Source organism: Plutella xylostella, chromosome 27 (assembly GCF_932276165.1).
Source record: "Plutella xylostella chromosome 27, ilPluXylo3.1, whole genome shotgun sequence".
Taxonomy (NCBI): domain Eukaryota; kingdom Metazoa; phylum Arthropoda; class Insecta; order Lepidoptera; family Plutellidae; genus Plutella; species Plutella xylostella.
Window position 1 is genome coordinate 2,551,767 of NC_064007.1, and position 24,762 is coordinate 2,576,528.

The following is a 24,762-nucleotide window of genomic DNA, read 5'->3' on the forward strand; positions in this document are numbered from 1 at the left end:
TCACAAGTCTTCTAAAAGAACTAATTCAAAATAAGTGCTTATTGGTAGAAGTGCGGTGTTATTTGTCGAGACGCGAGTTCGTATATTGATGTTGATTCTGAAGGCAGAAATTCTAATTTTAACGCTGTCAAACTAAAAAAATTGGTAGCATAAAATGACATTTACGGAAACAATCATAGAGTCGAATTTTAAACAAAGAAATTAAGGTTTTGACATCGCTAAATTTAAAATTTCTGCCTTCAGAATCGATATCATTGTTAACCTAAGATATTGACGGACCAAAAGTACCTGCAGGTCTAGTACAGGTTTGATAGTTTGTCGAAAACTATAAAAGTTTACGTTTTCTCCCATACTAAGTGGCGCCTCTAATGGAAACTATCATGAATCTTTTGACAGATAATGTATGCAGATGACAGGAGAAAACGTAAACTTTTTTCGTTTTCATAAAAAGCAAAACCCGTACTAGAGGATCTGGTGGCTAGTACCTCGTCTGCGCAGGCCTACAAGCCACATTTCACTGGCAACTCAATGCCTCGCGCTACATCCCTTACATTAATTGACAAAAACCCACGTTAAGCAGTCTTAACACATTTAGTCATATTACTATTCATAATAATCATAAAAAATACTGGACCATAAACTTGATTTAATAGGAATTACGGTTACATTTTTTTTATAATGAACAAACAGGAGCTAATTTTGAAGATACTTCATACTCAAGGTAGATTAATGGATGCCAAAATTAATATTTGGACCGATCAAAATATAGGAAATGTTCCATCAAAATCAGCTCCTACAACTATTCGTATTTATGTAAAGCTACATTAGTAGCTATTTACTAAAATGAGATAATAAACTCCTTACCTTACGAAGGAAGAGTACATTCAGTCAGTAGATATAATGTACTTTTTTTATTTAAAGGGAAGTTTTTTGATTAATACCGCAACAGGCCATTGTACACCAACACTTGTTCAAAAATAAGAAAGTTTGAACTAAAAATTACGGGTAACATTTACTAAATAGATCATTGCAAAAGCCAGTTGCTTTTATCTATCGCTATCAGTCTATAACTGAAAAAAATACTATCACATTCGTAAAAACATGGCGTTTTTTAAAATACTTTCAGCAACTTCTTGTTGTTGGGCAATCCAAAATTTATGAGACGAGTGTAACGATGGCAAACTAGTTTAGAGAAACATTTTCTGATTCAAAATTATTTTGTTGATTTGTTTTGAATTTGACACTAATTACTTCGTAAACTTTATTTCATTTTGACTTCGCGATAGGGCCCCAGCTGACAGCTCCTTTCAAATTAAAAGTGATAGCGATAAATATATCAATCTGACGATATGGCTGCTACTGTAAGTATGCATTGGATAACGAAAATTGGTTTCCTTATCTCTCAGAGTGACCAAAGCATATCTAAATAACAGTAATTGCATAATAATAATGATTTTTATATTGTACAAACTGTTACCAACAAGATTCGATAGTAAAAATATAATTATACTGACTCATTCATTACAATACTCTAGAACGGTTTGAAAATAACTATTGCACATCTATGAAAAGTTTAGTTACGCCACAACTCTATATAATATTGCATGGCTATTGCATTCGGTAACCTAGAGGACACAATTTCTATAAAATTAGTATTAATTTCTCCCAATATTTTATCATACTGAAGCACACAACCACATTCATAGTTCATAAGATAATTATACAACAAAGCTTTTTAATTATAAATTTTACGCGGTACATTTCTTGAAAACCTCTGATAGAAAGAAAACACCTATAATAAAAACAGTCAAAGTAGTAGAAATTATGATTTAATAAGCTGTATATTTTATTTGTCTCTTATTTGAAAAGTTATGTCTAAATCCAATGTAGGCCAATTTGAACTCTATCGGCATTGATTTAAACTTAAAATAGTTTTAAGAAATGTACGTTGAAAATACTTTTGAGCATACCGGCTTATCGAATTAATTGTGATGTGCTATTGAGTGGAACAACCTAAATTGAAATAAATGCGAACATTGGTTCTAAACTTAAATACTGTACATGGATTGGTCGACCTCTCTACAAAGGTCACGACAACTTGTGACAAGACAAGATAAACGGTAAGAAATGTGAAAAAAAACTTTTCAGCTAACAGGATTAAATATTGTGTGCATTTATAAAAACTATTAGGATTATTCCTATACACCTAACTCCTATATATAAAAACAAGCATATTACGCTTAGTAAAAGTCTTTTTTTTTTGCGAATACTGAACTGTATAATGTATGCCAATGATCTATCGATCGTTTAAACAGAAATATTCCTATCATGCAGAATGACAATTTACAAGAACAATTTTAGTTAACAACAATAAGTCTCATAAACGCCAATAGCATATAGTTTATTTCTATTTGACGACCATATTGATAAAACGCCGCTTTAACTAACTAACGAGTATAACTTGTGCGATTCACGAAGGTCCTTCAATTACATGCTTCTTTAGTTGCCTCTTCTATCAACATTTGTACAATCAACTTCGTAAAACACATAAGCAGCGTTAATATCATTGGCATACGGTTCAAATTCGCATGACTATTTTGGATACTCAACATTTAGTTCAGGTATACTATACACACAACGCTTTGAGTATTATACGTTACTCTGTAAGCCGTCAACATTCAATAAATGTGCGACATACGTGTCTTATTCACTCTCGTTTTGTCGTGGATCAGGACTTTCTGGACACCTGAAAAAGGAAATAAGTATATGTATTTTACTTTGGTTAAGGTAAGACATACGCACGTAAACAACAATGAGGAAAAGTCTATTTATCAGAATAAAAAATCGCATATATTAACAAAAAATCTATGTCAACCCTTCCGTACCTTCAAGTATTAGCATGATAAGTCGCCAGCGCCGCATACTGCGCCAACAGCGCAGAGGGCGCTACCACCGCCTTCCTTGCGCGTGCGCATCTCGCGTGCGCCCCGAGCGCGCAGTAGCGGTAGATGTCGGCGGGTTCGGTCGCGCTAAGGGCCCCGCAGGCTTCCGACAGGCTGCAGAACGACATGGCTTTCCAGTCGCCGTTTCTGGGGAGGGGAGTGTATTATAAGTGGATTGTATGTGAATGTTTTATAGTACTGTCAGCTGCAAAAGTAGCTATACACTTCTGTATCTTGTCAGAGTGCCGAACCGTTAATGATTCAATTAATGGATTGGATAGGCAATTCCAGATTGACAAGGTACAAAAGTGTATAGTGCCACAATCTTATCTGTTCCGGTGGTCAAAATGTGCAACTAACGAGACGTCATTGTCAAACGTCATGTCATTTCATACTCTGTGCGTTACTGCGTTATTTGAGTTGTCAATTTCTGGGAAGAGCAGTAAATACTAATTAAATAATTTGTTTTGTGATTTTCTGGGTGAAATAATGCCAAAAGCGCTGTAATGTGATGCAAGAAAAGTAGTACTATATATTATATTGGCTTGGCTTTTATGCAGGAAGAATAACATATTCAGGCGCCTTTAATTCCTTTTGAAAAATTGGAAGAACGAGTTGCAGCGGCTACAGGTTAGTGTTGCCAAATATGACGAATAATTTTACCCATATACTCCATGTAATTTTATTAAATATTTTCCCGTGAGACCCGTACCCCAGCAGTGGGTACGGGATGGGTCGTGATACTGAAAAGTATATAACCTTTATTTTTCTTTGATTACAGATGTGAGGACATGACATGATTACTTTAAATCTTAGGCAGTATACCAAGAAGAATTTCGCGCACCTGCAGCGATTTTAGACGAAATAATGATGATTTATGACATGTCATTGTTTTCGCAACCTATCAAGAGTTGGCTGAAAGAAATAGCTTTTTGGCAATTAGCCTTTGGAAGGAGACCCGTGCCCCAGCAGTGGGGACGTGATGGGTCGTGATGATGATGATGATAATGAATTAGCCTTTGCACACTGTCTGAATTTTCTTTTAATTGTATATGCTCTTGTTTCTTGTTACTATAGAAAATGTAAAATAAAGTGTTAAAAAATAATAATTAATAGTTTTTTTTAAGTCGTATCTCCTTATTCCCCCGACCCAGATATATTACCTATACCATTGTAATCTAGATTTAATCTCCTATATCAGAACGAATTTTATTTCTGTTCGCCGTGGACAAATTTTCCATACAACAAATGTCGTTTGATATATTATATCCTCTTTCATTTACTATCGACCCTATATTTTGATTTATCTATACTTATGAATGTACCTAATTATAACAATAGGTAATAGCAGAAATGCATTGTCGTTTAAACCAGAAATAGGCAAAATTTTATCGAAAGCAACACTGGATTCGATCACAGCGACGTCGCCACCGGAACAGATAAGATTGTGGCACTATATATCTACGTATGCAGCTGACAGTACATATACAATACATGAATAATCTTCTGTCATCTGTCTAAAGATTTATGGTAGTTTCCGCTATGCGAGGAAAGGTAAACTCTCAAAGTTATGCAAGCTATTATCATAGTGACTCAGGTGACTCTACTGATTTTCAAGGCAACAAAAGTCTTACAGATGGTAAGGTAATGTAATACACTATCTATTACATACTAAGGATCAAAAATCTTCCTCTTTTACCCGGCAAAAGTTTTGACTGTGAATATGAGCAACAATAAATAATGACAAATGCCATACTTACTTGTCAACAACAACGACCGGCCCGTTCTTGTACTCCATCTGGCACCCAGCCACAAACTCGACCAGCGCAAACGAGTCTTTATACGGTTCCGTCAGTCGATCCAACGCCTCCCCCCTCTCCTCTTCACTCTTGGCTTCCATCACCCCCCTTATAAACTCATTCTCTTCCGGATGACCGAGAGTGTAAGCCGTAGTCTCCCCCTCTAACCAGCCACTACACCGCATGAATTTAACACTCAACTGGTAGTCGTCTTGTAAGGAATGCACGCTAACATTTGTCACTTCGATTATTCGGTCTAAAGGTACGTCTTCGGGGATGGAGGTGACTTTCTCGAACATGTAGACGGGTCTTCGGAGTTCCGTCTCTTCTTCGACGGTGAGCGCGGGGGCGACGGGGGGCGGGGGCGGGGCCGTGTCCGGGGGGGAACCAGCCGCTCGAGACCCCCAGTCGGGGAACTTAAACTTGGTGGGAGAGCTCAGTTTAAAGTTTTTGAGCGACATTTTCGACGGCGATCGCGGCGATTTGGGGCCCGATTTTCGCGTTTCGGATAACGAGGAGAATAGGTCTCCGTTGGCTATTGATTTTCGGGCTGATAAGTCTTTGCTGCCGCTGCTTAGACGCTCTAATCTTAGCTCTGTTCTGTCGAACCTGTAGGCTGGTTCTGAGTCTAGGATAGGTGAGCTATTCTCTGGTATAAGTCTTTCATCGTCATTGCAGTCTCCGCTCTCCGACCGGCGATGGCCGTTCATTTCCGGTTTCTCCGGTTCCGGCGTGACGACCGGTGACTTCCGGTCCGACTTCCTGTGCGCTACGTAGGTGTCTTTGGAGACGAAGCTCGCCCTGAAGTTGGCAATGAATAGCTCCTTTTCGTCCTCAGTTGGCCAGAAGATCTCGCAATCCTGAAATGACATTTGAAGGTTAGCTTTACATAGCAAATATTTATGAATCCGTGTTGTTACGCAGTAAATGCTGCATTTAAACTTTCAACCAATTATTTGAACTATCCGTGTTTAAAGTATGGCATCGTAAAACTGCCCTAGCAAGGGATCATTCACGGACTTTTCACATTTCATTTGAATTTATAACTACACGAATTACACTCTGATTAGTATATTCTGGGGATGATTATTCTAACATTACACTGTCAGTCTCTCAGCCACTGAAGTAATCTACTAGGTATAACTTCTTGATATGATAGATCCGAAGTTATTACTACAGTCATTACGGTGGAAAAACCCACCGGGAAGTTATATACTCACATTTTACACGTCAGCAAAATTTGCATCGACAAACAGTACACTCAAATTGAGTGGTGTAACAGATTGCGACAGTACCAAAGAGTTCGAGGGAAAAGTATTATGACGCTCCTAGATATAGACAAAGACGAATCTAATAGAAAAGACGGAATAAACGCCTTAAGCTCATATTCATATTCATTTTAAATTTACACCAACACACATTACAATCATAAATATACCGGATCCCACAATAGTCCTTGACTCCTTACAGGTCCACAGAGTATGTCATTGTTGACCACTTTTGGCCGTATGAGCGGGAAGGGTCGCATGTCATGCTACATTACAGGCCTACTCTTTAAATACCCACTTCACCAAAATCTACACCAGCACACATTTCACTCAAAAACGAAGTAGGGAAATTTATAAACGATTTCATTTCATACACTCACTGGATCATCATCCCACAACACGAGCACAAGTCCACAGAAGCTGACGGTAGCTATAGGTACTGTGTCCCTACTTGGGAGAGGCCCATTTCGCCTAAATCAACAACTACACACATTAAAATCATCCACAATTTCACATACCGGATCATCATCTCACAACACTTGCAATAGTTGAGCGGTGTGGTCCCACAGCATAAGTCCATAGAAGCTGACGGCAGCGATACTGCGGCTCTACTTGGGAGAGGCCCATTTCACCTAAATCCACAGCTACAAACATTAAACTCATCCACAATTTCACTCACCGGATCATCATCCCACAACACCAGCACGAGCTGAGCGGTGTGGTCCCACAACAGTCTCCACAGGTCTACAGAAGCCGATGGTAGAGGGTGCTGCGCCACCGCGAACTCACGGAGGCAGTATGACATATACATTTCACCTAAATCCACATCAACACACATCACACTCACCGGATCATTGTCCCACAGAACCAGCCCCAGTTGGGCGGTGTGCTCCCACAACAGTCTCCATGAGTTGAGAAGGCAGCATTTATAATGCTCTAATGGCATACGGGTAACAGAGATCCTAAGCCTTCCAGCATCCTCGCAAAATCACACCAAAGAATCGCCTGACGCTACTTACTTTAAATCCACAACAACAAACATCACACTCACCGGATCATCATCCCACAACACCAGCACCAGCTGCGCCGTATGGTCCCACAGCAGCCTCCACAGGTCTACAGAGGCTGACGGCAGAGGGTGCTGTGCCACCGCGAACTCACGGAGGCGCCGGCGCCCGCACACCCACGAGGCGTTTATGTATTCACTGCCTGTTGGGGGGAAAGGGTTTTGGGGTGAGTTGAGTGGTTGAGTAATTGGTAGGTGGAGGTGTATATGGATGGCGATATGGATATCCGTTAGCTAATAAAGGAGATAAGATAAAATAAGGTGTATGTTATGTTTCGCTTGTGCTATGTACCTATATCTATGTTTGCCTATGTCACACAATATATTTTCGTCTAAAGTACCTACGTCAATAAACAACAGAATTGCGTTTAAAGAAGTACAGACAGTAAATGCAAAAAGATTTTACAAGATATTTTATCAGATACAAAGGTTACCGTAAGTTGAGCAAGACATTGTGGAACAGACCGGGTTACAGGGCATTTTTATCGACGTAGATTATATTTTCATCCACGTTTCACTTCACAATTACGTGTTTATCCCGAAATGCGATATAGCAGTAACAATTCTCTGCCTCGAAACTGTTATCCATGGCAACGGGACAGGATATATAGATCTTCTTCTTCTTCTTTCGTGTCAGTGAAATGCGATTTTTTATATTTGTCCAGACCAAAAAGAAGCAACTATGATAGCATTCTGGTTGGCCTGGAGTAAGTCGTCCCGTGTGCAGGTGGAAGGGCACAGGGGACAGGAGAGTAAATGCTCCATAGTCTGGGGGGCGGTACCACAGTCGCATAGGTTGTTACCAACGGTATAGCCCACTTACAGAGATTGTCCTTGCAGCAGCCTACCTCTGCCCGCAACCGATTTAGAGTCTTCCAGATGTGCCAGGGAAGACTGTTACCGGGAGCAAGTTTTTCCTCAACAGGTAGGAAAGGATCCTGGGGCTGCTTTTCCTCCCAGAGCCTTAGCCTTGCGTTTTGTGGGATATATAGATAATAACACTTACCTTCAACACCAGGTTTGGGCACCAGCATGACCCTGGCGGCATCAGACGGCAGCATCCTAGCGGGTCGGTTCTTGTCCACGTTGTGGGCGGCGCGCGCGCAGATAGACGGCTCCACGCACCACACAGATATTAACTAACATAATCTAGAGTATTTAGCTACATGGGCAATGACTTAGATTCCACGGGATCGAAGCCATTCTATCTATCTAAGGAAAACCGCATAAATAGTAGTTCAGCTGAAATCAATATACCTAAACGCGGAAAACCCCATAAATACCGATACTATTACATACAGGTAAAATTGAGAACAATGAAAACACGTCGCACCTACACACTCTCATGTCGCCGCCATAGTTGTGCCTCAGTGTTTAGTTAGCGAGATTCCTTCTGCCTTTTTTACTACTTCGATGGTGGTCAATAATAACACTAACCTTCAACACCGGGTTTGGGCACGAGCATAACCCTGGCGGCGTCAGACGGCAACATGCTGCCGGGCCGGTTCTTGTCCACGTTGTGGGCGGCGCGCGCAGATAGACGGCTCCACGCACGACACAGATATTCACTAACATAACCTATTCCACGTGATCGAAGCCATTCTATGTATCTGACCAAAACCGCATAAAAACCAGTTCAGCTGCACGCTAAATGGAAGAAGATTTTACAGGATATTTTATCCGAATCAAAGGTTACCGTAAGTTGGGTAAGGCATTGTGGAATAGACCGGGTTGCAGGGCATTTTTATCGACGTAGACAAACTCATTCACGTTTCACAAATCACAGTCACGTTTTTATTGCGAATCGCAATATAGTGCTTTTATGTACGTCAATAACGAGCTCATACATTGGCAACCGGATATAACACTAACCTTCAACACCGGGCTTAGGCACCAGCATGACCCTGGCGGCGTCAGACGGCAACATGCTGCCGGGCCGGTTCTTGTCCACGTTGTGGGCGGCGCGCGCGCAGATAGACGCCTCCACGCAGGATCGGGATATTAACTGTGGATCAACGTTGTTTTGGATTAAAATCTAGGACGTTATCGTTAGCAGGTGAACAAACTGTGAAAAACAAAAAAATCAAGTGTACATACTACATTGAACTGGCAACGGTAACGTCACTGATTAAATTAACTATGTACTTCCCCGGCATACCTAAAGGCTAAAGGCCAGTGCGCGATGGCGATTTCACCTATCAGCACCATAAGCCATCGCGAACTGGTTCACCGATTTAAAGTCAATCAGCGATATGAACGAATAAATTATGCTGTAACTACAAACCAAAGTAAATCATAATAAGGATAGTGATAAAAGAGCTCCGACTAAAATCCAAAACCACAAAACTTGCCCACTACTACTAAAATCGACTGTTTATAGTCGTAAAAGAAAAGAAAAACTTACCAAATATTGTTTCTCTAATAAATTACACGGCGGGGGTCCCTCGAACTGCTGCGTCCTATTCGACAGTGATCGCATTCGCTCCAGTATCGCGTAGTTTTCCGCTCGGTTCGCCCTGAAAATTGCAAAATAGACATAAGTAATTATTATGAAAAATATACTAAAATTATAGACTGTTTCGTGGCTAAAGTTTCTCTAGGATTCTCTACTGAGAGTTTATCCGTATTACAACAAAAAAATTAAACACTGTTTAACAAGTGTTTATAACGAAATTTGGCAGATTTTGTAGGCGTCTGACAGCGCTAAATACCTGTTAAATACTGTATAAGTTTTTGTGGTAAGGCCATACAAGTCTAAGTGCTTTTATTTTACACAAAATGTTCGAAACAACAAAGCAAACTCACCGCCTAATCTCCTCCTTCTCCTGTTCACTCAAATTGTTATACGCCGCCATTTTTTTACTATACGTATCCGTCGCTCGCGGCGCCAGATCATACACCCCCTCCGAGTCATCCCCATTCCCATTCACCATCCCCTCCCCTCTCTCCTCCTGACTCGTGGATTCCCCATCCCCATTCTCCTTCACCGATTCCGATTTACTCTCCGACAAATCGTCAGTCTTCATCGATAGTTGACTCCCGTCGCCGTTCGGCAAATCTGTTCTTTCGGACTCAATCTTACTCGACTTTAAACTGGACGTTTCTGCGTGATCGAAGCCATTTGTCAAGTCGTTAACGCTTTTATTCTTAACAGGATTTAGGTCTAACACGGCTAATTCTTCCTCCGTGATCGGTTGTAGTAATTTGACTAGATAATCTCTTGCTTTTTCTGGCTCTACCTCTGTGTTTCCTGATCTTACGTGTTCTAACAGAGCGTCGTGTACGAATATGTATTGTTCTTCAGTTTGGACCAGGTGGTTTCGTTGCGTCCTGGCCCGACAGAGGAAGCCCAGAGGTGACAGTGTCCCGGTCAGTTTGAGCTGGTTGAGTTGTGCGTCCAGGACTATGTAGGTGCCCGTTCGACCGACGCCCGCACTGAAATAGAAGTTGAAGTTTTAGTATTGACTCTATAGGATGTCCAATAGGTCGATACACACCGTGTAAAATGCTTTTGCTTTTGATAATGTGACGTATCTTTAAAAGATTCGAGATGAACGCACAATTTTTGTGCGCTAATCCGCGCAATCACTATTCGTCGCGGCATTCACGCTGTCCAATATCTGTTATTATTCATTCACTCGTGTACTTTACAGTAGAAATCACGTATCTTGACCAAAATTGTGGCCACCTGTGTGTTTTGCATTTATAAAACAAATGAAATTACAGATTATTCGGGGCGTCCGCAAAAGATTATGTGTAGCTGTCACTGTCATAGGACTCATGCTATATGTTTAGTGTTTACAGAGTATAGTATAGAGCTGACCTGCAGTGCACCAGAACGGTGCGCGGCGCGGCGGCGGCGGCGCGCACCAGCGGCAGTACCTGAGTAGAGTAGAATCGTTTATTAGTATGAAATAGAAATACTATTATGTGGGGGCATCTCACACACGGCCATCCGACCCCAAGCTAGGCACAGCCTGCATGGATATCGGACAGTTTATGTAAGGTGTTGCAAGCAGGGTATACTAAGCCTCTAATTCTGGACCACTTTTGTTCTACGAGTTTCGAATATTGAATGACCCCCTGAGTCACCCCCTTTCGGATTTGTATAACCTTTTTGCAACACAGTGTATATCTACACAGATACATATTAACACCCAAGACCCGAGTAGAAATATCCGGGATCGAACCCAGACTTTCGGCTTAGCAGTGATCGTCACTAGCTACTGCACCATTCGGTCGTAATATTACCTGCAATGGGTGTCGCGGCGTGCCGTGGTCGGGCCACACGGTGTAGTGGAACTGGCTGATGATTCGCTCTTCTGGCGGCGAGTCGGAGTCCTGGAGAAGAGAAGGAAATATAGGTTAGAAGGCTAGAACCCTACATACAGTTTAAGCAATAGCCGTAGGTGTCTGAATCGTAATCTGATTTGGCTAGGTATCTGTTATTGTGTATCTGTATTCAGTATAAAATATCTAATTTAGTAACTAAGGTTAGCTTGCACGAAACATTTAAACGTATTTAAATCTATTGCTCGCTTGCTTTGGCAGTATACAGACTGAGCAGGACAGCAATAGATATAAATGCGTTTAAATGTTTCGTGCAAGTCACCCTAAATTATAATGGGGCCAACATGTAGTTAATATGATCTTTTTCAGCTTATTTGAGTATTTAAGTTATGATCTTGAGGCGCAAGTTTTCACAAGTCTTTCGCCACAAACACCTTGTTGGCCGCGGTGCGCACGCGCATGGTGCGCACGGTGTACGCGGCGCGCACGTCCTCGTGCAGCAGCGTCAATACACGTCGCACTGGCGCCGTGCAATATGTAGCTGCTGAACAAAGGTCACTCCCAAGGAGCGTCACAACACTCCACTGCCGGCGACCCGCCTAAGGTCGTCGGTCCCGCGGGCAGGAGGGCGTCCCACGATGCGTTTGCCACTGGAGAACTCGTCGATGAAGTCGTTGATGAAGCCTATTTATTTATTTTCTTTGAGTATTACGTCTCAAGTTCGTAACATGAATAATAAAATAAGCTGAAAAAGTCCATATTACAATATGTTTGCTCCATCATGATTTAGTTACTAGGGATGTTGTGACCTTGTTCGCCGCGGTGCGCACGCGCATGGTGCGCACGGTGTAGGCGGCGCGCACGTCCTCGTGCAGCAGCGTCACGTGCACGCCGCCGAAGTCCGCCGAGCTGCCGCGCCCGCCGCTCGGCCAGTACATGTCGCACTTGCGCTGTGGAAAATAAAGACATTGGTAAAAGTAAAAGCCATTTTTGTACCTATGTATGTGTTAGTATATAAGTTTGTGCGGATCACCTCAAACCGTTTCGGGGAACTATTACTGTACGGTTCGAAGGAAGTGGCAGTGCACCTGTTGGTTCTATAAGAAGATGAGGAAATGCCACTGTTGAGGTAGCTGTTAGCCTGTAAAGTCTTCCAAAGAAAACACCGGTAATACTGTTCACTGTTGGCTTCGGGTGTCTCTGGAGATCTTCACTGTTAGGCTGTTACTAGTGGACTGTCTGTTGTTTACTGTTCCGCTGTTACTATTAGACTGACTATAATATTCGCCGGACCCGTCCCTTTATATAGTCCGGCGAGCGATCTTCCCGAATATTCCAGAGATACCCGAGGTCACACTATTTATTAGGTATTATTACCACAGTAGGTACAAACATAAACAATACATCGAACGACTATAAGTACCTAACTTAGCGACTAGAAGGTTCGCGGACGTTATGGAACATTCCCTGGCCATTGTTCTAGAACCTTCTGGACTATTGTCGAACTATTTATTCTATACTATACTATACTATAATGTAGAACATTATGGAAAAATCACGAAAATTATGGAATGTTCCAGAACCTCCGCGAGCGTAATCGAACTAACTACTGTATCTAGTTATTTCTTTGAACTATGTAGTCGTTCCGTACAAAGTTTTGTAATTTCTTTTCTGTTTGTGTACAAATAAAGAATATTCTATCTATCTATCTAATTACAGATGGCGCCTTAATGGTAATGGCGACTGTGTCTGTTTCCCCAGTTCTAATCGGTTGGTTCAGTCGCCATTTTTTCTCCCCGATAATGTATTGGTCAGAACCTGAAAGGCACACTCGATAGTGCTGCTAAAAGGTTCCCCGTGGGAATTCCGGGATAAAGAGAAGCCTATGTGTTAATCCAGTATACCAAAGCATCGCACTTTTGAAACATGGCTACGACTGGATTATGTGATTTAACGTTGGTGCCATCTCCATAACCATATTTTGCCGCCATTGTGGTCATTCCCACTACACAACACACATACCCGCCCCCTCTCCACGAGGTTGGTGATGCAGACGAGGGTGCGCGCGCGGTGCTGCCACACCATGCGCCAGAAGGACGCGAGCGTGGGCGGGGTGGGGCCCTGCGTGGCGATGTAGCGCCGCCGCCAGACCACCCATTCCAGCTTGATTTGAGTAGGTTGGCCTTCTGGAAAGGGGTAAATTGGTATGGCATATTAGAAGAGGATTTAGATCACCGACACAATAAGAAGCAGAAGGCCTCAAAAGAGGCTATTCTTTGAGACCTTCTTATATGGCACATTAGCAAAGGTTTAGCTCACTTCTAGCCTGCTTTTAGTCGGCCTTCTGCTTCTTATTGTGTCGGTGATAGTTACTACAGTTATACTAGGGTATCTCCGTGGAGAAAGGACTGGCCAGTCAAGATAGCGTCAATAGCAAACCGCCCATGGTGTCTGGTGGTATCTAGAACTAGTCATACGTTACTTCCACTAGTCAATAGTCATAAGTCCTTTCGTCCACAACTCATGTTGTGGAACGCTGACTCAATGGGGCACTGAAAATAAACTATAAGCTACTGATAATACTGACCAATATCGATAACAACATCATCCAGCTCAGGGTCATCGTCTTCTTCACTGGAACAGTCGCCGTCTCGCTCCCACTCCACAATGCCACTGAACTCTATGTTGAGGAATGCGGACTCTATGCCTTCTGTCAGGTTTGGCGGCGGTTTGATGGGCTTCACTGATGGTTGTCTGTGGATGAAAATGTGACGATTATAGTAAAATTTTACAGTGGACCAGACAGGCACAGGACCGGAAAAATTGGCGTACAAAACAGGAGGCATACGAGGGCGATACCGAAATGATCGGGAATAGAAAAAAGTACAAAGATATCATAATATTATTTACTTTTATTGTTTTTCAAAGTAGTCTCCGTGACATTCAATGCACTTTTTCATTCGATTAAACCAATCATTGAAACAGTAATTCCAGTCTGAAGTGGATACTGTCAAAACAGCTGATTTGTAAGCTTCGACCGCCTCTTCTGGGCCGCTAAACCGTTGACCACGTAGCATATCTTTAATTCTTGGGAATGTAAAATAATCATTGGGGCTCAGATCAGGGCTATACGGAGGATGGTCCATCAACTCCACGTTTTCCATATTTAAAAACGTTCTTGTTTTGCGAGCGGTATGAGAGCTTGCATTATCGTGGTGAAGGATTATACGACGATTCGGGTTAGTTTTACGAAGTTCTCTTACGACTTCCGGCAAACAAACTGTTGTGTACCAATCAGCAGTAACCGTCCTTTGTTCTTGTAATGGAATCGTAGCCACATGGCCAGTTTTCGATACAAACGAAGCGACCATTTTTTCGACACGCTGCGTGAGCGAATAACTTTTGTTGGCTTGACCTCACCTTCGAAGACCCAAACTGCCGATTGATGTTTTCTTTCGGGCTCATATGAATAAATCCACGATTCATCACCAGAGACGATATTGTAGACAGCATTTGAACTGCCTCCATTGAACCGTTGCAGAGCAGATCGACACCAATTAACACGAGCCGACTTTTGTTCCTCGGTCAAACGGTGGGGCACCCACCCTCATACCAATGCTGAGAGAAGCCCGAATCTGCTCGTATGTCACATGTCTATCTTCTTTTATTAACTGGCGTACAGCATCGATGTTATCTTGTGTTACCGCTGTTTTTGGCCGACCAGTAGAAGGGACTGTGGTAAGAGAGGAACGTCCACGGCGAAACTCAGAATACCAACGATATATAGTCGTTTTACTTGGTGCTTCAAGTTTATAAATAGAAACAAGCTCGGCGAGACATTGTTCTTGAGATAAACCTCGACGAAAGTTGTGAAAAATTATTGCACGGAAATGTTCCCGCGTAAGCTCCATTTTTTACACCGACTTGTCAAATTCAAATGGTCAATAATCTTTTATTTTTTACTTTTTTTAAAATTCGAAAATGGAATTATGTTTGAAAAAACACTACATTTGATACACCAAAAAGGTTTCACTCTAATTTCTTCCTAAGTATTCTATTCCCGATCTTTTCGGTGTAGCCCTCGTATACTCGACAGTGGGAGATAGAAGGTGATGATGACGATGATAGTTAAATTAACTGAGCCAGTAATACTGTTATATACATGTTATATGGATTGGTGGTTTCAAATCTAAAAGACAATGGGATACCACTAATATATTTGATTCGTCCAACGCTAGTGACATTCAGGTATAGTGTTGTCGTTAACTTAATTACACCCTTCTTCTATCTAACGCCACCCAAATAATGACCTTACTTCACATACCTTTGCGGCTTATTCCGTCGCTCAAGTTTCTTCTTAATATACTTGATCCTCTGCTCGTCCAAAGCCCGTAGCATGCCGTCTATAAAGTTGCTATTGATTTTGATATAGTCACACCCCCCTTTTCTAACGCCACCCAATAACAACGATCTTCACAATAAAGACCACCTAACACCACCTTTATTTACTAACCTTTGGGGCTTATTCCGTCGCTCAAGTTTCTTCTTAATATACTTGATCCTCTGCTCGTCCAAGGCCGGTAGCATGCCGTCTATAAAGTTGCTATTGACATAGTCACACCCCCCTTTTCCAACACCATTTAAATAACAACGAACTAGACAAATAAAGATCACCTTTCATTGATCTACTCACCTTTGGGGCTTATTCCGTCGTTCAAGTTTCTTCTTAATATACTTGATCCTCTGCTCGTCCAAAGCCGGTAGCATGCCGTCTATAAAGTTAGCGTTGACGTAGTCGCAGCCGCCCGCCCCCGCGCCGCCCACGCAGCCGGGCGCGCCGCACCGCCCGCCCGAGGACACGCAGACGCGGGAGTGGTCGTCTGGGGGTAGAGGGGTTTTGTTGTATTAATGTACTTACCGTATTAAAGTAATAAAAAAGTTTAGACAACGTTTGACGGGTGTTTAAAATGATATTGACACAGATGTTTGGGCATTTGGCAACGCAGATATGGAGGTGGACGAAAAGAGCCTCAACGAGGGGCGTATCAAGTTTTCATCTGAAATCTCGGCTCTTGGATGTTAAATGATACCTCCGACCCGTCTGCCAAGCGTAGCGAAGTACTATTAAGTACAATAAGAACCCTTCTTAGAGGAAGCCCATGTCCTGCAGTAGATTATATAAATGAACGTGTGTGAGTGGGCCTCTCTATGTGTGTATGTAATTAATTAAAATACTCACAAGCTGTAATGTTGAGGTATCTGTTCTTGAGCCGGTTCTCTGGGCGGTGGCTGTAGTGGCTCGTGTGACCCAACGCGGCTGACTTGGCCACCACTATCTCGTACTCTTTACTGTAAATATATAACAAGGTAGGTTAAATATACGTAATATAAAATCAAGCTAGTTTTTACCGGCCATATTTGTCAAAGAACCGGTGATGATGATTGGTGGCCTGGTGGGGTTAACAAGTTGTACCGGCATAGACAGGTTACTGTTAGTGGCTGGATGAGGAATGCCGAGGACCCTGTGTCTTGTGTTGTGACGCTCCTTGGGTGAGCCCTATGTCCGGCAGTGGGCGATTCGGGGCTGATGATGATGGAAGTGGAATCTTGACGCATTTTAGGCATGAAACGAGCCTTCCTGAGTCACGTCCGAAGGACTCAGGGCAGTTAGCGACTGACAATCTAACTAATACAGTGACGAAAGAGCCCCTTATCCGAACTAAGAGTAGTTTGTAAAAATTTACATTCATCAGAAAATTTTATATTTAATACGATGAATAAAAACATTTGAATTTGACTTTGAAACACTACTCTATTGGACCGCAACCTTGAAAAAATTTGCTTTCAAACTGTGCATTCGTCATGGTTATGCCACGTGAACCTCACAGTACCTGAACCCAACATCAGAGTCAGCGTGCAGCCTCATGACGTGGCGCACGAAGTCGCGGGGGGTGCGCGCGGGGTGCGCGGGGCGGGACATGCGCGGGGGCCGCGCGGGGGGCGGCAGCGCGGGGGCGGCTTCGGGCGAGATGGCGGGTGGGGGCGATACTGCTGTAGGGGGAAGATGGTGTTAGTTCAATAATCTGTACCTTTTGAACTGTTTTCTGCTAATGAACTGTTTAGTCCCTCTGACAGATAACAATTTGTTCTATGAAAGAGAGGGATAAAACCGTTCAATAGCTAAAACTTCCTATTACTTTTCTATAAATAAGGGGGTATAGGTTCTAAACTGTGGTAAAGTGTAGTAAGTAACTCAATAACTCAACCATGATTCGGCATACATTATCGCGTTCATGTAATACCCTCTACATTTAAATGTGTTTAAGCGTGACCTAAACGCTTCCATATGAAAGTTATACGAGCGCGAGGCGGTAATTCAGACTATGAATTAGAATCGGGTTCGAAATAACAGGTGACAACCTATTCTGTTTAACTATACTGGATGTCAAAATTTCTACAGTAAATTGTTAATTACTGTAGAAATTTTGAGAAGGACAGCCTATTTGGCTTTCGAAAGGTAAAAAATCCTACTAAAATTATAAATGCGAATGTTTGTTACTTCTTCACGTCAAAACGGCTGAACCGATATTAACGAAATTTGGGATGGAGTTAGCCGACACCCTGGATTAACACATAGGCTACTTTTGATGGCGGAATTCCGAAGGCAAAACTTATTAAGGCGAAGTAAAGTTCGCGAATACAGCTAGTAATTAATAAATTATATTTTGACATACCAGGTTTCTTAGCATTAATAGGCGCGTTGGCCCCCCTCTCCCCCCCGTCCTCCAGGAAGCTGTAGGCGGCGCTGATGCACTTGCTGAGCCGGGAGCGACATCTGGTGGCAAAACATTAACAGGTTAATAAATAGATCCACTAGTTACGTATCACTGTTATGTTAGTCTCAATAAGTGTTTGCATAATCTGGTTGGATATTCAGCACAATCTCATATTTTTAGGCATATGGTCCCTCGCATAGTACTTGCCTGTAGTGTATGTACACTATAGGGTATGCCTATGATTGTGTAAGACGAACATGTGTGGGTAGGAGGCGGCGCTTATTCATTCGATAATAAAGAGTCTAACAACTAAGACCTGTCTTTATATTTCATTGGCTAACGAGGAAAATAAGTGCAATTAAAATGTCGATCGGGAAGATAGGCGAGTTCGACATCCGCGGCGGCAACTGGGAGCTGTACGTGGAGCGCCTGGAGATGTTCTTCAAGATCAACAATATTGCGGAGACGGCGCGCGTGCCCATGTTCATCACGGTGATGGGAGATGCGGCGTACGAGCTGCTGAGTGACCTGCTGAGTCCGGCCAAACCGTCAGATACAGATTACAAAACAATTGTTTCAACGTTACAAAACCACTTGCAACCGAAGGTGTCAGTAATGGCGGAGCGGTACAGGTTCCGTCAAAGAAGACAAAACGTGGGTGAATCTATCAAAGACTATTTTACGGAACTAAAAAAGTTATCGCGAAACTGTGACTTTAAATCGAATTTAAATGAAAACCTACGTGATCAACTGGTATGTGGCTTAAAAAGTGACATGATAAGACAGCGTCTTTTCGTCGAAGATAACCTAACATTTGATCAAGCGGTCAAGTTGGCATGTGCATTGGAGGCAGCGGAGCGTGATGCGTCAGCAGTGGAGCTGTCGGCGGAAGGCGCGGGGGCGCACGCCGGCGGCGGGGTCCAGGAGGCGGGCGCCGTGCACGCGCTGGCTCCGTGGCCGCGTGGCGGAGGCAGGAGCGCGAGGGGGCCGGGGGCGCCGGGCGCGGCCCAGGCAGCTCACTGCCAGGCATGTGGAGCGAAGAACCATGTGTTCAAGGACTGCCGGTTCAAGAAGGCGGTGTGCAGCAAGTGTGGCAAGGAGGGCCATTTGAGGCGCGTTTGCTCAGACTGGGCGGAGAACGCGGGGCGAACCTACAACCGCAGTAGTGGCGGTGGCTACAGCAAGGGGAATAACAATGGCAGAAGGGCGTTTCATCATCTGAAGGCTGAGGACACGTCCTAGGTGAGGTAATGTACTGAGTCTTATACAATCATATTTAAACAACAGATCTCAATACACGCAAATAACAAGACTTTGTCCCGAAACCAAACAAGAAATTAAATATTACTCTAACAGTAGAAAGATTGATTGCGGTGTACCACAAGGCAGCGTGCTTGGCCCATTGTTGTTTATTTTGTATATTAACGATCTACCTAATAACGTTTCACGCCCAATGGTGTTGTTTGCTGATGACAGCACTGCTATAATAAAATGTACTGACATAAATATATATGAAATCGAAATTAATGACACTTTGAAAGAAATAATGACATGGCTCAATGAAAATAATTTAATTGCAAACTTGACTAAGACTAAAATAATACAATTTCACCAAAGGACAATCAATCCGGAATTGAAAATTGAATATAACGGGGTACAGATTGAAGAAGTACAATCGACAAAGTTTTTAGGTCTCAAAATGGACAATAGGTTAATATGGAAGGAACATGCGAACGAAATCTGCGAAAGGCTCAGTAAGCACGCATACATGCTGCACAAATTAAGTAAAATTGTGTGTCATGACACAGTTCTGAATGCTTATCACGGTTTTGTATCATCAACTTTAAGATATGGGATAATTTTTTGGGGCAACTGCACTGATAAGGATGTAATCTTTAGGGCGCAAAAGAGATGCTTAAGAGCAATGTGTGGTCTTAGAACAACAGACAGTTGTGCTCCACATTTCAAAAGATTAAAATTACTGACCATGCCATCTCTCTATATATATGAAATAGCAATGTTTGTTAAAATAAATCCATCTCTCTTTAAAAAAGCACCCCAAACATACTCAAACCGAACACGTTTTCTGCACAGACATAGACTGAGCATACCAAAACATAAGACTGCTTTAATGGGAAACAATGTATCATGCATGGCTCCATTAATTTTTAATAAAATTCCAAATGTAATAAAAGACTTAGATACTGTACAGTTTAGGAAAAAGCTTTTCAATCTTCTAGTCGGAAAATGTTATTATTCTGTCATTGAATTTTTATCTGACATTTCATTGTAATTAATTAATCATACTTATATTCTGTTGACATTTCCTAGTATTATTATTATTATTTTGTTTTTTTCATTATATAGATTTATCTGACATAATTATGGACTGTTTATATTTTATTTTTATTGTAGGAATGAAAGCTATATCTAGATGCATGCTTTATTTATACATAATAGGAATAATTTAAAAGATATGCATGTTTTGTTTATGTTAACTTGTATACTTAATAAATTTTGTATGCCTACGTGCAGAACATAGCGCAACAAATACTGTAAAACACCTGTTATGACTATACCTATGTTCACAAATAAAATGATTTGATTTGATTTGATTTGATTTGATTTGTCCGACCAAGAAGAATCAGAAAATGACTTCTCGGAAGAAGAGAATCTAAATCAGCTGAGCTTAAGTGGCTACAGGCCGGTAAGCATACCTATAAAAATTGATAACAAACAGGTTTTTATGGAGGTAGATACAGGCTCGTCAATTTCGTGTGTTAGTAAAGTAACTTATGAAAGATTGTTTAAACATAGGACTATTGAAAAGTGTGACTTGACCTTGAAATTGTATGATGGTAGTAAATTACGCCCATTAGGTGTTATAAAACCGAAAGTTCAATATAATGAAATAAGTAAACACTTAGAACTATTTGTTATAAGCGGGGGAACTACGTCATTACTAGGTCGACACTGGTTATCAGAGCTAGAAATTTCTTTGCCTAAGTTTGGTAATAATAACAGTAGGTCACTGCAATGTAATCAATTATCAGCGGGTGATGAGTTAAATGCTTTACTCGACAGACATAAGGAGTTGTTCAGCGGAGGACTGGGCAGGTTCACGGGTGGTGAGGTGGCGCTGCACGTGCGCGAGGGCACGATGCCGGTGTTCTGCCGCGCGCGGCCGCTGCCCTACGCGCTGCGGGGGCGCGTGGACGCCGAGCTGGACGGCATGCTGCGCGAGGGCGTCATTGAGCCCGTGGCGGCGTCGGACTGGGCGACCCCGCTGGTGCCGGTGAGTAAGGCGGATGGTGGACTGAGGATATGCGCTGACTATAAGATAACCTTGAACTCTGCCTTGTTGGTTGACAGATATCCTTTACCTAGATTTGAGGACCTACTGGTCACACTAAACAACTCAGTGATATTTAGTAAGTGCGATTTATCGCAGGCGTATAACCAGCTGGTGTTAGATGAGTCATCAAAACAGTACACAGTGATAAACACACACAAGGGGCTTTTTAGATACAACCGTTTAGTGTACGGTCTGTCGTCAAGCTCCGGTATATTCCAACGAACAATGTCCAATTTATTAAAGGGAATACCATTTGTAGGAATATTCATAGATGACGTCATCATAGGCGGTAGGAATATAACGGAGCATTTACAATCGTTAGAAATGGTCATGAGTAGGTTATGCGAAAATGGACTTAAACTAAAAAGAAATAAATGTGAATTTTTAGTGGACGAGATTAAATATTTAGGCTATATTATTTCTAAGGATGGCGTGAAAACTGACCCAGATAAAATTAAAGCGATGTCTGAAATGGCTCAGCCACAAAACGTAACTCAGTTGCGATCGTTTCTAGGTTTAGTGAACTTCTATGGTAGGTTCGTTAAAAATATGAGCAGTATATTATCTCCACTTTACGAGTTGCTAAAAAAGAATGTAAGTTGGGTTTGGAGTGACACTTGTGCACGCGCTTTCAATGAAGTGGAACGAATTTTGTCTAGCTCGGAAGTTCTTGCGCATTACGACGAGAGCAAGCCGTTGATACTGAGTTGCGATGCGAGTGCGCAGGGGGTGGGGGGCGTGCTGACGCAGCGCGGGCCGCGCGGGGAGCGCCCCGTCGCCTACGTGTCTAGGACACTCAATGACGCCGAGAAAAACTACGCACAAATACATAGGGAGGCCCTAGCTATTATCTTTTGCTTAAAAAAATTTCACCAGTATCTGTATGGTAGGAAGTTTACTCTGCGAACCGACCATAAACCATTGGTTACTATTTTCGGCCCCAAAGCAGGTGTCCCGGCCATGGCCGCCAGTAGGTTGCAAAGGTGGGCGGTTATCGTATCGGCGTACACATATGACATAGAATATGTAAACACCAAGGATAATGTAGCTGATAGCTTCTCTCGGTTACCTATAAAAAGTAGGGACTCTGGATATCATAGAATTCCAGAGCAAACCTATCTGCACTTCGTGCAGGACACCTCGTTGATAGATTCAGCTCACATTAAAAAAGAAACTGCTAAAGACCATATTTTAGGCAGAGTTGTTAGTTACATTCGCGATGGTTGGCCAAGGGATGTAGATATGAAAAACTTAAAACCTTATTTCAACCGTAAAAATGAATTGTATTTGGAGTTGGGCTGTGTAATGTGGGGACATCGGGTGGTAATTCCCGAGAGTTGTCAGGCAAAGGTGCTTAGCGAGCTACACGAACCCCATATGGGCATTGTTAAGACTAAGTGCATAGCGCGCAGCTACGTCTGGTGGCCCGGGGTGGACGAGGCCGTGGAGGCGGCGTGCCGCGCGTGCGCCGCGTGCGCCGCCGCCAGCGACGCGCCGCGCGCGCACCAGCCCTGCCCGTGGCCGTGGTGCCCGCGCCCATGGACTAGATTACACTTAGATTTTATGGGACCCATAGATAATAAACTATACTAAGTGCTAGTAGATGCCACATCAAAGTGGCTCGAGGTTTTCCAAGTTCCGAGCACCGGTGTAGCTCACACAATAGATAGATTAAATGAAGTATTTGGAAGGTTCGGTTTGCCAAAAACATTGGTAAGTGACAATGGCCCCCCCTTTACCAGTAGTCAATTTAGTCAGTTCACTCAATCTAACGGCATAAAACATATGTTTTCCGCTCCGTATCACCCAGCCTCAAACGGTGCCGCAGAAAATGCGGTAAGAACACTCAAAAAGGTAATTAAGAAAGCTAAATCGGAAAGCGTAGATATCGCAACAGCCTTGAATAAATTCTTATTACATTATAGAAATACCGAGCACTGTACAACTGGTGATAGTCCGGCGCAATTGCTGATGGGGCACTCGTTACGTACTAAACTAGATGTGTTAAAACCAGATAGGGAAAATAAAATTGTTCATGCTCAGATGAAGCAAAGTGAGAATAAGGGGGGAGAGAAGCGGGATATGAGACCAGGAGATCCGGTGTGGTATAGACTGTACCAAAAAGGTGATAAATGGACTGCAGGTGAGGTATCAGAACGGTTAGGCGCGACGGATTATAATATTCGAAACCCTGATGGTACACTGACACATAGGCACGTTGACCAATTAAGGCAGAGGTCTAGGGTTTCTTTAGCAGGTCCACTACCGTCTTGCGCGCCGGAGCAGGCGGACTCGCCAGCGCAGTCGCGGGCTCATGACGCAGGCGACAGCGCGGGCACGAGCGACCTCGCACCAGACAATCATCAGATGTCATCAGAGTCAGCCGCACCGCCCGAGCCCACGGAACAACCGCCACCGCCACCGGTGAGCCTGCCACAGTCACCGTCCAATGCCCCGAGACCGCCCCGGGTCACGAGGAACTTGAATCCAAAATACAAATAACCATAGCTGTAACTACTAAGCGCCCATGGGAGCTTTTTCGTCTACATGTTAACGTTAATTAATACTTATCACAGGGGTATAATCGTGACAGTTCTGACATTGCGAAAAAGAGACGCTTAGCTACATTAAGCGTAAGAAAGAAACGTTAAGCTGTAAATATTTTTTGTCCTTTTTGCTGTGGCGCCTGTTTACGTCAGTTCTCTGTGCCAAACAATGAAACAAATGAAAAATCTGTGCCAAACAAAGGCTGACAGTTACAACAAAATTTTCTAAATGCTATTTATTTTTGATTTGCTAGTGATTTGTGGGTGTTTATTAAGTTTATTAGACTATTATCATCACTTAACGAGTGTGTGACATGGGTGGGTGGATTTTGTTCGGTTGTACAGAGCATATTGAACGAAAACACGATGGAATGATGGATGAGATATATTTTCACATGTAAGTAGATACTATCAAGTTTAACAAGCTTACATTCATCATAGTACTATCTATTGGCTCGATTTTAATATAAAACGATACTAATTTTAATACTGTAAGGTCTTTTAGTATCAGTTTTAAGTAAAAATTACGAGGTACCATATCATAACAAATCACATGGGGTTGCAAGTTATTGAAAATTTATTTTACCCACAAATATTATAGTATGCAAAGAAAATACTAGAAATTGTAACGGACTCGGGTTGGGTTTACAAATGGGGCGCACGAATTCGGTTTTTGTGAAGATTGTATTTTGTAGAAGTCATTCTCCTCTTTCAAATGAG

General features: G+C 42.5%; 1 protein-coding gene across 1 annotated transcript in view; it reads right to left on the reverse strand.

The window, feature by feature from the left end:
- Positions 1–2,539: 2,539 nt before the first annotated feature.
- LOC105381284 overlaps positions 2,540–24,762 on the reverse strand; it is a 35,183-nt gene continuing 12,960 nt past the window's right edge. Inside the window, exons 7-23 of the mRNA XM_048631094.1 lie at positions 18,100–18,200; positions 17,257–17,416; positions 16,605–16,714; positions 16,059–16,245; positions 13,953–14,119; positions 13,388–13,551; positions 12,160–12,315; positions 12,017–12,049; positions 11,327–11,416; positions 10,899–10,957; positions 9,881–10,510; positions 9,480–9,591; positions 8,948–9,080; positions 7,061–7,218; positions 4,703–5,601; positions 2,886–3,089; positions 2,540–2,746 (exon numbers count right to left, since the gene is read on the reverse strand). Coding sequence (XP_048487051.1) covers positions 2,888–3,089; positions 4,703–5,601; positions 7,061–7,218; positions 8,948–9,080; positions 9,480–9,591; positions 9,881–10,510; positions 10,899–10,957; positions 11,327–11,416; positions 12,017–12,049; positions 12,160–12,315; positions 13,388–13,551; positions 13,953–14,119; positions 16,059–16,245; positions 16,605–16,714; positions 17,257–17,416; positions 18,100–18,200 — 3,361 coding nt within the window. The 3' untranslated portion in view covers positions 2,540–2,746; positions 2,886–2,887. The remainder of the gene's footprint in view (positions 2,747–2,885; positions 3,090–4,702; positions 5,602–7,060; positions 7,219–8,947; positions 9,081–9,479; positions 9,592–9,880; positions 10,511–10,898; positions 10,958–11,326; positions 11,417–12,016; positions 12,050–12,159; positions 12,316–13,387; positions 13,552–13,952; positions 14,120–16,058; positions 16,246–16,604; positions 16,715–17,256; positions 17,417–18,099; positions 18,201–24,762) is intronic.